At 34.1% G+C, this 13,418-nt stretch overlaps 1 protein-coding gene across 1 annotated transcript in view; it reads right to left on the minus strand.

Annotated features, from left to right (window-relative positions):
• LOC126882459 (protein O-mannosyl-transferase TMTC1-like) overlaps positions 1–13,418 on the minus strand; it is a 124,888-nt gene that overhangs the window by 12,959 nt on the left and 98,511 nt on the right. Inside the window, exon 3 of the mRNA XM_050647423.1 lies at positions 10,358–10,563. Coding sequence (XP_050503380.1) covers positions 10,358–10,563 — 206 coding nt within the window. The remainder of the gene's footprint in view (positions 1–10,357; positions 10,564–13,418) is intronic.

Consider the following 13,418-nt stretch of genomic DNA (forward strand, 5'->3'; position numbering starts at 1 on the left):
AGGTCGATTTTTATTTTTAAATTATGATTTTTTGACATATAGGATATACAGTGAGCACGTAAAGGTTGGAATAAATTCATTTTCGCGAAAATGGACGATTTTGGAAAAAAATCCCGATACAAGTCAATTTTTATTTTTAAATTACGATTTTTTGGCATATATATCATACTAGTGACGTCACCCATTTGGGCGTGATGACGTCATAGATGATTTTTTAAATAAGAGTAGGGCTCGTGACATAGCTCATTTGAAAGGTAATTTAATTCTATATTCAGTAATATAAACATTAATATATTTATTTATACAGGGTGTCCAAAAACATTTTTTTTGAATTAAGTTAATTCAAAATACATTTTACGGCTATCATAAAACAGGAAAAAAGGTTTATTTGACAAATAAATATTTTTTTTAGCTTGAATTCAATATTAAAACAGCCGTCCACCAGCCTCTTGGCAGTTTGAGCAATTAATTTAAGCGAAAATAATGATTCTTTTTGAAATAAACATTTTTTCTGTTTTCTGAGAGCAGTAAAATGTATTTTGAATTAGATAAATTACACATATTCTTCTTTTTATCTCAATAAATTTAATCCAAAAACATTTTTTTTGACACCCTGTATAAATAACTATGTTAATGTTTATATTACAGAATAGAGAATTGAATTACCTTTCAGATGAGCTATCACACGACCCCTATCCTTATTTAAAAAAATCATCGATGACGTCATCACGCCCAAATGGGTGATGTCACTAGTATGATATATATGCCAAAAAGTCGTAATTTAAAAATTAAATTGACCTCTTTCGTGATTTTTTTTCCAAAATCGACCATTCTCGAGAAAATAAATGTATTCCAACCTTTACGTGCTCACTGTATATCATACATATTTGTGACGTCATCCATATGGGCGTGATGGGATCCATGATTTTTTTAAATGAGAATAGGGGTCCTGTGGTAGCTTATTTGAAAGTTTATTCAATTCTCTATTCAATAATATAAACATTAACATAAGGGTGTCCAAAAAATGTTTGAAGTTATACTTCTTTAGGCACGAGAGTGAATTTTTGTTTTTCTGGGCGCATGCGCACACCGACAGTATGGTACTAGTCGCTACATCTTTCAAGTTATGTAGCACAAATAAGGTGTGCGTGAAAAGAATATATTATTAGTGTTTTTAGTAAATATATTTATTATAACTTTTGTGACACGGAGATATAACCAGTTACGGAGATGTTGAAGAGGAAGTACGACAACAAAGCTTAAAAGCAAGTAAAGCGGCGGGATCTCTTAATGACACAATCTGGAAGAACAAACACTTAAGACCAGACACAAAAGCAAGAATCTATAAAGCAGCAATTACACCTATATTAACATACACGGCGGAGACAAGGCCTGACACATCTAAAACGAGACGACTACTAGAAACAACAGAGATGAAAATACTCCGACGAATATCAGGGAAAAGTCTGTTGGATAGGGAGAGGAGCGAAAACATAAGAAGATCATGCAATATAGAAGACATAAATGGATAGGTGACAAAACGGAAATAGGAGTGGAACGAACACATTCGTAGAATGGCAGATGATAGGATAGTACGAATAGCACGAGATAAGTCACCAAATGGACGAAGAAGTATTGGAAGACCAAGAAAAATGTGGTGCGATAACCTAAACAATTTAGGAGGATAATATTGAAGAAGAAACAGGCTTTAAAGCCTACATACAAGAAGGAAGAAAAAGAAGAAGAATAATGTTTGTGTCTGTGGATTTTTCTTCCTCGTAATATGTTTAATAAATATTCATTTTCAATTAATCAATCTGTCACCGTGATTGTAATTATGTACGAGAAATGATCGTATGTATACACACCGGTGGTAGCTCATCTGTAGAGCATTCGCCTACGGATCGAGAGGTCCCCCGTTGAAATCCGGACAAAGTCTTATTTTTTTCTTTTTTAAATTTTTGGTATTTTTTAGTTCTTTCTAAAATTAGTTTAATATTTAAATACAATACAAAAAAACTGTTTAAAGTAGATTTATTGATTTCGTTGAAATCATAATATGAAGTTAGATTATATTATAATAAAAGTATAACGTCTAACGTGCGTATAAAGTACACACACATTCTTTTTTTTATTAAATTATTTGACAAAAAAAAGAAGAATGTATGTAATTTATTTAATCCAAAATACATTTTACTGCTGAGTATGAAAATATATATGTCAAAAAATAATTTAAAAATAAAAATCTAAAGGACTTCGAATAACATCTAAATATCGAATTTATTCCTTTCATTTGCACCATACTGTATAGAAGTTATACCTTTTATCAAATGAGACTAGACAGTAGGGTGGGTCGAAAAAAATCGATATTTTTTTTTCGGATCGTAATACCGCGGAAAAGTTGCTAAATGGTATGACTAAATAGGGGAAAAAATATTAAAATTATCGGATGTTATCTTCCGTTCGCGCATGAGCTCTAAAGTTTGATTAAATTTTGAAAAAATTAAAGTTTTTTGGAAATTTTTAATAATTTTTTTTATTACGATATTTAATATGTAATAGGGAAAAATGTCATCTACGACACACTAATGAATTAATATAAAAATACTGGTAATGAGTTTTAACATCTTCCGTTCGCGCATGGGCTGTAAAAATAGCAAAAAAGTGTTGAAAACCTCAAAAATGTGGACTTAGGAAAAATAAATATATACAAGCTTCAACATATTATTGATGTATTATCCAATAAATACAAAGTACATATTTCACTTACGAATAGATTACATGTCTGGTAGTTTGAACTGTCTTTTGTTATCAAAGGCTGGCATCGTGGACCTTGACTTAAGTGTCGTTCTTATGTACCCGTCTCGAGCTGCAGATCCGCAAACCTTAGCAGAAGCCTCGCTCACCAACTTGACGCTTCTCTCCACTGCTTGAGTATGGACTGGCATCTTCTGTGATAGGATTTCCCACTTCGGTACTTCTTCTGTTTTGATGTAGGTTTTCAGTTCATCATCAGTGACATCTTTCAATAGAGGCGGCGAAGAAAATTCACAGTTTGTCCAATAATTTAATTCCGTGTAGTCTGTTGCGGAAAAGTTTAGCTTAGGTGCCACGTACGTTCGAATTGTTTTCCTCTTTTGGTCTCTTTCTCTTGCCTTAATGATGCGGCGGAGGCCCAGTTCTCTTATATGTTTTCTGGGATCTTGAGTCATAGTAATCATAACATGTTCTGGATGCGCAAAGAACCCATTTCTCTCTATAACTGGGTCAATTACAGCTTTGAGTTCATCTTTAAGATATCTTGAGGTTTCAATACATTGGTGCACGAGCTTAGGGCCATCAGTAAAAAGTTTGGTCTTCTTAATACAAAACCACATCGGCATATATATGACTTCAGAATGAATATTACTATTTCCTGGAACTCAGCAGTTGGATTTTCTTGACTAATGTAGAGTCTTAAAGCACGGTTCGCTGTTGTTAGCCACCTTGAGTGAGACAAAGGTCCTGGATCCCTGATTGATAAATCTTTTGGGCATTCACCTGATTTAATCGCTTCTGATATTTCCAGCAAATACTTCTGATCCTTACTAAGAGTTTTTTTGTCTATCTCAGGGATTTGGCAATCAATACTTTCAAACTGCACTACTGGAAGTGTTTCACATTTGATCAATTTCCCACCAATCGGTCCTTTCAAAGAATTTGGCCCGGTCGACTTACCATCTAAATACTGAAATAAATGGCGGAAGGGTAGTTCATTAAAATGAAGAAGACAAACTGCCCATTGCAGAGGCTTACCTAAGTGTGTTTCAATACGGCGTATTATACCGTTTTTCAATCCGGTGTTAACATTGGTGCCATCACAGCCAATAACGACTAATTCGTCCAAAGAAATGTCATTGCTTGTCAAATAGGATATAATAGAGGTCGCAATATCCTCTGAACTTCCTGAATTCGGGGTCACGTGACCCAGAAATATATTACCAGGTTCTTGTATAAGCACGTAATGTTCCTCCTTTACCACTCTTTTAAATCGTTTTGAATGTGCCTCTTGTACCACAATAGTGTCGTCTTTACGGCCATCAAAATATAGCCCAATTAGCTTATTTTCTGTTATAGAACTGGACAAATCAGCCCTAACATTGTGTTTTTCTCTTCTTATTTTACACTTGTCAACTACTTGTGAATTGTCGCTATTAGTTACCACGCCAACGTCCTGCAAAACACTTGAGGCTATTGCTGCTGTAGCACGATCGGAAACACCGTAACGATCACTAGTTAATGCAGTAGATTTAAGGTTAATCCTCATTTGCCAACCGGATTTCTTTTTTGGAGATTCAGGTATGAATTCTTGGTCACTGTCACTGCAATCGTCACTGGAGGTCAAGGATTCATCACGTTGTTCAGTTTCGGAAACTTGGACATCTACTTTTGGTTTTGGACAGCTGGAACGAGATTTCCTCTGTAAAGATTTGGCACGTTTCTTTGTTTCATTTAAGTCCACACCTCCAATTTTGCCAATGCCGTGAGTGCGTAGTGAATAGATAAATTTCAGCTCAAGTAAAGGTATTTTTTTAAGCTTTTCACAAGTACAAGTTATTGAGCAGATACACTGGCATTGATCCGATGTTTTATGACAGGTACATTCAAGGGCAATGGGGCATTTGCATGCCGCAATGTCAAAAAGCAAACAGCATTTTTTCTTAAAATCATCAAGGTTTCTCTTAAAGACTTCCTTGTTTTTGTCTCGAGTATGAGATTTTCTTAAACTATAATACTTGTCATGCAGTGCAGTCAACAGTTGTACTACTCTCTTATCACTTACGGTGGGAATTGATGCTCTATTGTACAAACACACTATTTTGCCAGCTACTGTATTGGCTACTTGTCCAAAACTAACTCTTTTGTTGTTTACTTTAACTGCTAAATTATACCTCTCATTCGATATACATCGAAGAACGTCCTCTCCTATAGGGAGCTTGTTAGGCGGCAAGTCTCTTGGTGTACCGAAAAACGGACACTGGAATTCTTGTCTAGTGATCACTGTCTTTGATAATGCCATCATTCATTGCACAATTGTTCAAAAAACTACACCAAAATATGAAATTTGGAACACACACTACGCAACACATCCACCGCACTCAAGAGACAACAGCAGACTGGCACACAAAATTGCGCGGCGGACCAGTGTAATGGCTGCCTGCAGCGGAGAGGGGGTATCACGTGACGCGGCGTGGGTCGTTGACCCGCTAGTGGCGCTGACAGTAAGTTTTGTATCGCTGTGCGCGATCGAAAAACCAAGCCTAATTACGTCTGAATTTTTTTCTTTAACTATCAGAACATGTATAATCAGATATTAGGTATTACATTATTGATATCTGTAACTATACATGAAAAGAAAATAGGACAAAAATCCGATTTTCTTGTATTTTGGCTATATTTGGATGTCCATGCGCGAACGGAAGATGTTGAAGTGCAATACCGGTATTTTTATATTACTTTATTAGTGTGTCGTAGATGAAATTTTTCACTATTACATATTAAATATCGTAAAAAAAAATTATTACAAATTTTCAAAAAAAAATTATTTTTTTCAAAACTTTAGAGCTTATGCGCGAACGGAAGATAACATCCGATAATTTTAATATTTTTTCCCCTTTTTAGTCATACCATTTAGCAACTTTTCCGCGGTATTACGATCCGAAAAAAAAATATCGATTTTTTTCGACCCACCCTACTAGACAGTCGACTTCACGTTCTGTCGCTCACTAAGCGTCGGACTCCACTTGCGATTTATAGTCGCGCGATTGTTTTGTCGTGAAGATAGAACACATTGTTTCAGGTACAAGTCAATCCATTTGCGACTAGATAATCGTGGATTGACTTGTATTCGAAAGAGTGTATTCAATCTTCGCGACAAAACAATCGCGCGACTCGAAAACCGCAAGTGGAATCCGGCGCTAATAATAATTATCGCATACAGAAAATTAACAATTCCACCTTTGTTGAGACATATAGACTCAACAGTTTTGAGTCAGAGCAGTTATTTTTAACTCGCAAATACTCTACCTTCGCCTCGCCTATTTTTATGTAAACGTGTGGCAAGGCTATTATTGTCCTTTTGACTTTGGAGATTTCCTTGGAAAGAAGGAGTAATTTTATTTATTTCTTTATTGTGGTTAGATTAATATATCGTATCAGAACGTCTATATATTCCACATGTGCTTTGTGTGTTCAACTTTCCAACCTTGTTTCAGACTGTATAAAGGCACCAGACAAGCTAAACTTGTGATGAGTTATTCCACTCTTTAAATATTTTCAGAATTTTGTTTTAGTAGTTTGATGGTCCATGTCGGTTTTTATTGCCATTTGTTATTATTAAGTAGCAAAAGTTGCTTTTTTAGAAGTCATTAATAATTGTGCAAAATTATATCTAGAACTGCTTCTGTTATATTCTTAGCTATATTCTAGGCCCGGGATCTTTTCACTTGCTGATTTCATCGTATATAGGGCTTTTCATTCACAGTCATTTGTTTCGAGCTTCTGTCATGTGTCACATAATATTAATATATCTACGTCATACGTTATTGGTATCTACCAATAATACAAACCAAAGACGTATGACGTAGCTATATTAATATTATGTAACATATGACAGAAGCTCGAAACAAATGACAATCGATGAAAAGCCCTATTGATAACTCTCTTACTATATAGCCCAGTCGGGATACCATTTGACCTTGCATTAGGAGCTGCCCCAAATTTTATTTTTCTGATCTTTAGGGGGGTCAATAGTAGTATAAATTTAAAATCTCGACTGAATTTTACTGTTGCGTTAGCCGCCATCTTGATTTTAAACGAGAACCGTTTTTGCTCAATATCTCCGCCATTTTCAACTTTTTGACAAAAAATATATAAAATGAAATTATTGAAAATGCGCTTTTTTTTAATTTCGTTTACTATAATTTTTTCGTGAGGTCCATATTTTCCGAGCTATGGGGAAAAACAGTGACAGTTAAAGCATAATTATTTTTTTATTGAATTATCCCGTTTACTATTACTTCTACAACAAATTTAGCCTATACAAAAATGAAGGTTACATAAATTTTTAACAATTTTGATCTCTTTCGTTTTTTTGATAAAATCAATATTTAAGTTAGTACGTATGCGGTAAATGCGCGAGCGTAAGACTCGATTGATTTTAAAGCAATGCTTTTTGTTCAATATCTTCCCCATTTTCAACTTTTCGACAAAAAGTGTAAGGACTGAAATTGTTGCAATTACGATTTACTAAAATTTTTCAAGAGAACCAGTGGCGGGTCTAAAAGGAGGGGGAATGGGAAAATTTCCCCCAACGGGGTCCAAAATTAAAAAAAAATGTTGAAATATTAAAATATTATGTTAGCTGACATCAAACTTAATTATCGACAGACAAATTCAACCAATAAAACCGGCTATTTAATAAAGTTAAGTAAACTTAATGCATAATAAGTTATTATTTATGTTTTTTATGTGCTTAGTTTGGTTGGTGTTTCATTGGAAGTTTCAAAAATTGTATAAATTATAATTATCTTTATTTTTGTTTATGTATAATTGTGTCGTAAAGTTAATAATAAATAAGACAATTCAATAATTATGCTTCCCCTCCGCTTCTACTATTTTCCTCCTTAACTCGGAGAATATTGATCGCATAAAAAAATTGTGAAAAAGAAATTGTAGGAGATTGCGTTTCCAATAATTTTAGTTCCTACCGTTTTTATCGAAAAGTTGAAAATGGCGGAGATATTAAGTAACAACGGTATTCAGTAATTATGCTCCCCCCACCACTTTTTACTATTTTCCCACTTAACTCGGAAAATATCAACCGCATGAAACAAAATTGTTAAAAAGAAATTGTAGGAAATCATATTTGGAACAATTTAAATTGAAAATGGAGTAGATATTGAACAAAAACAATTGCTAAAAAATCAATCAGGTCTTTAAATATTAACTTAAGCAAAAAAATGAAAGAAACTAAAATTGTGTAGAATTCAATTCTCTCTATTTTTATATAGGAACATTTTTGTCGTAAAACTAACAATAAACGAGATAATTCAATAATTATGCTCTATTTATATATAACTGTCACTATTTTCCGCTATAACTCGGAAAATTTCGATGGCACGAAAAAATTGTAAAAATAGAAATGATGGAAAATTACATTTTCAACAATTTTGGTTGTTATACTTTTTGTCGAAAAGTTTAAAATAGCGGAGATATTGAGCAAAAACGATTCTCTAACGCAATGGCTGAATTCAGTTGAGATTTTAAATTTACACTACTATTGACCCCCCCTAAAGATTAAAAAAATGAAATTTGGGGCAGCTCCTAATGCAAGGTTAGGCCTGTTATTCGTCTAACCCGACTGGACTAATATGTTTAGGGTGATGATCTACTTCAGAGTTTATTACCCGTGCGTTTTCATCCACAGTTTGTAATATCTTCTGTTTTTTGGTTTCTCTATACATATACCTGGTGGCGCTATGCTACAGAATCTCGGCGGCCAACCCTATGCTTTTTGTGCTCGGTTTGTTTTTTCTGTTTTCATAGTGAAGTCAATATTGACGGAAATTAAAAAAACATAAATATGGAAGTTCATCTTTTCCTAGCCTCTACGTTATATTATGTCTCATTTACATAAGGAAATCAACACAGTGGCTATTTACATGCTATTCGTACGGTTTTATTTTGATCGAATTTTCGTACAAAAATATTTGCTATAACCGCCTCCTCCTGCTAAGTGCCTTCTCTATTGAGGTTGGTGATCAATATGGCAAATTTCTCTCTGTTCTGGGCTTGATGAATTAAGTCATTCCCTGTTGTGTGGGTCCAATCTCTCATGTTTCGGAGCCAGGATTTTTTTTTCTTCCTATACCCCTTTTACTTTCGATTTTGCCTTCTAATATTACCTGAAGCTGCTCAAATTCCCTATGGCACATTATGTGTCCTAGATATGGCGTCTTTCTAATTTTGATTGTATTAACCAGATGAGGACGTGTGTTGATTATTTCCAGTACTTCTTCATTTGTATTTTTGCTGGTCCAGCTTATTCTTAGCATTCTTGCATTTCGAATGGATTCAGTTTGTTGACATCATGGTGTTTTAATGTCCAGGTCTCACAGCCATATAGTAATAGAAACCACACATAACACTTTAGTGTTCTCAATCTTATTGTGACTGATAGCTTGGGGTTACAGAGCATTTTACGCATGTTCATGAAGCCAGATCTTGCTATTTCAATGCGTCTTCTAATTTCTTTTGAGTGGTCTAGCTGACTGTTTAGCTCTCTGCCCAGGTATATGAAGTTTTTGGAGCTCTGAAGGGTGATAACATTGATTTGTATGTTGGGTGTAATTTGTTCATGGGGGTTCTTGTGGAATACCATGATTTTGGTTTTGGAAAGATTAATATTCAAGACCAGCCTGTGAGTTTCTTCTGATAGTACGGTGTTTAATCAATTTTTGTATCTAATGCGGTCGAAGGCCTTTCTATAATCGACAAAGCACACATACAGTAGTTGTTTTTGAACCTCGAGATACCTTTCTGCCATTAGTGTCAATCCCATAATTGCTTCTCTGGTGCCTGTACCTTTTCTAAAACCATATTGAGAACGACTCAGGTATTCTTCACACTTATTGTGAATGTGGTTATAAATTCACTCGCATAAGATTCTTAGCGGCATGACTCATTAGGGATACAGTTCGATGATCTTCACATTTTCTTGCTTTCTGTTTTTTATGAAGAGCTAAATATGTGGATGTTAGCCAGTCATGTGGTAGAGTGCCATGTTCATATATAGTGTTAAAGAGGTAGGTTCATTTCCTGACAGCATCGTCACTTAGGTGTTTAAAATGTTCGGCTGTTGTTAGATCTTCGCCGGGTGCCTTGTTGTTTTTTGCGTCTTTTATTGCCAGCTATAACCGCAGACCAAGGAATTTCCACTGTCAATCTATCAGTTTGTTTGTAAAATTCCTTAACTCACTGGAAATATTTTTAATACGGCATTCACGGAAAAGGTTTGTAATGGTTTCTAAGAACTCCCGACTAATGCATTGTATTGAATCGACATCTAACATTATATTATTAAACAGAAAAACTACGAAACTATCGAAATTCACTAATCTAGTATTTACTCTTACTGTTCCATTCTTTATTTTTTCGATACAGATTTTTACAATCCCCGACGCTGACCAATGGCTCGTTTTAGCACCATTATTTGAAATTTGCGATATTCACTGTACAGAATCAATTGCACTCACAATTATTGGCCTTTTTGTTTACTGGTGTATCGAGATCATAGCTCAAAATGTATTCTACTTACCTTTCCTAATCAACCAATGTCCAAAATTTGTAGTAAAATAGGGATCTGTGGGATTCATGTCGACCGCTTGCTTCAAGAGTTGATTTACACTCTGATCATTAGGTCCTCTAAGTTTTGCAAGTTCCATGTACGCAGGAGTAAATCTGGGATCCAATAAAATGCATTTTCTTAACATGCGTTCAGACTCTGCCGACTTATTGCTCTTTCTAAAAAAAAAAAAACATTGAATATGTACAAAATATTAATAATATTTTTATTAAGACAAGGTGTGTGTCAATACAATATTCTTTATTTAACATTTTAGAAGAATCTTACGTTAAAACTAACGAGTTGAACTTTCTAATTGAAAAATTTATTTAAAATTATCAATTTTGTGAAATCGTCACACACTACCTATCTAATATTGGCTAATGCCAGTTTTTATTGCCATTTTGTTATTTTTAAGTGACAAAATGGCCCAAGTAGCTCAGGTGGTAGGGTATCTGACTTCCATGCAGGTGGGCCGGGGTTCGAATCCAAGCGCCGGAGAGAAGAGCTAGATAGTTTAAAAAGGTCTATATGCCCTACTTCGACTCAGCCTAAATAAACTGAGTACCTTGGGTAATAGGCGAGCGGCACACCCCTAATTTGAGGCTTATAAATCGAAAAAGCGACCATGATAGGTGAATGGCAAATTTTGATGAATCTTTATGTTTTCGAGGTCGCTGAATCCGAATATGAAATTTATTTTTATCTAGAGTTAATGGAACATGTTCACAAATCAAATTTTATGCAAAAATGTGAAAAATCATTTTGATGATTTTTCATACTTACCTCGCTGTATCTTTGGTGGCTGTAAATATTTCCTTTTGAGAATTTTATTGTGTCATCATTGAAAAATTTAGATAACAATGAGATTTGTCCGAGATATTCAAACAAATTAAAAGAGAAGTTGTTAATTTTTCAACAATTTGTCGTCAGATTTAGTTAGTTTCATGATTATTTAAAAAGGTTGGGTGACAAACTTTTTAGTTTATAATTTTAATCAACACAGCATTAAAACATAAGACATGAAGAAGTTTTCTGGAAAATTTAAAGTCAAAATATGCAATATAAAAAAAGTTATGTGACTTTATAGACGAGTGGCACTCCCCCAAAAACGCTTATTTCTCGAGATATTGATCACGGTGTGGTGAATTGCTAATTTTGATCATACTTTATGTTTTTGATGGTGCTGAAAACGAAAATGAGGTTTATTTTGAATTTAAGATGGGGGAACATTGTCAAAATCGCATTTTACCCTAAAAATACAAAAAAAGGAAATCACGTTTTTCTTAAAATTGAAAGTTGCACCATTTTTTTTTCTATAAAACATTTTGTTCTCGGTACTTTACATTTTTAAATAAAGTTGATTAAAAAGCCAAATTTCAAATTTTGTTACTCAAGTTTTGCGATTAAACTTTGCAATTCAGGAATCTGCATCTTTTACTTTAAACAATTCATAATTTTTAAGACATTAATAATAAGACAGAAATACTGAAACAGGTCACATTGTCTTTATAAAGGCAAGATATATATTATACTGTAAAAATTTCAGAAAAAAATATTAAAAAGGAACAGAGATTTAGTGAGTTCAACGCAAAAAAACCTGATTTCATTTTTTTAGGGTAAAATTGCGATTTTGACAATGTTCCCCCACGTAAAATTCAAAACAAACCTAATTTTCGTTTTCAGCACCATCAAAAACATAAAGTATAATCAAAATTAGCCATTGACGAAACCGTGGTCAGTATTTCGAGAAATAAGCTTTTTTTGGGTTGTGCTGCTCGTCTATAAAGTCACATAACTTTTTTTCTGTTGCATATTTTGACTTAAAGAAATTTTTCAGAAAACTTCTTCATGTACAATATTGCTGTATTGGTTAAAATTATCAACTAAAAAGTTTGCCACTCAACTTTTTTAAATAAACATGAAACTGACGAAATCTGACGACAAAATGTTTAGAAATTAGCAACTCTTATTGTAATTTGTTTCAACATTGTGGATAAATTTCATTGTTATCTAAATACTTCAGAGATGACACAGTAAAATTTTCAAAAGGAAATATTTACACCGACCAAAGATACAGTGAGGTAAATATGAAAAATCATCAAAATTGATTTTTTGCATTTTTGCATAAAATTTGATTTTTAGACATGTTCCACCAATTATTCTAAATAAAAATAAACTTCATATTCGGATTCAGCGACCTCGATACCAAAATTGGTCATTCACCTTAAAGTTGATTTTCGTGGTCGGTAAACATAATTTTAGGGGTAGCTGCCGCTCGTCTATAAAACCAAGGGTGATAACAGGCGGATGAAGCGTAGCACTGGCCCTGTTACATTTCTTGTATACCGTAGGCCCTAGATATAGCAGACTACCCTGCTACAATCTCAAAGCCGCGTTAGCTGTATAAAACGAGAGACTATTAATAGGTTTGTTCTAGCAAACAGTCAAACTAGTCAGAAACCGTCAGCAAACAGTTGGTCAGTGAGAGAACATAATACACTCACCAGTGCTATCCCCTCTACTCGCGCTGGTCCACTATTCGCTGATGGTTTCAAACCGTTTGAAACTGATGCTAAAACAAACCTAATATTATATTGTACTAAACCTATTAAAAATTGTAGAATGATTTAGCAGTTTACAGAACTGTTTTATCACCTTAAAAACTTTTAATAGGCCAAGAGTTATTTATGAAACAGTTCGTGAAGTATGCTTCACGAGCACGACGCTACGACGTGCAAACAGCACGAGCGACAACGGAGCGAGTGCTATAAATCGCGTAAGTTCGCAAAAAGTACTTCACGCAGAGTTTCGTACAATACTTTATCTACGATAAACAAATAAAAAAGCTGTAACTCTTCGTCACTGGAATTCATTTCTATTCTACAATTTTTAGAACTTTGACAATTAAAAATTATAACTACTTTCAAACCACAAAACTGTCAAAACTTTTGTTGTAATTCATTGCTCATATTGTCATCACCATGACAACGCGAAAGTTAAGGATTGTCACCATGACAACGCGAAAGTTAAA

This window comes from Diabrotica virgifera, chromosome 1 (assembly GCF_917563875.1).
Source record: "Diabrotica virgifera virgifera chromosome 1, PGI_DIABVI_V3a".
NCBI classification, from domain to species: domain Eukaryota; kingdom Metazoa; phylum Arthropoda; class Insecta; order Coleoptera; family Chrysomelidae; genus Diabrotica; species Diabrotica virgifera.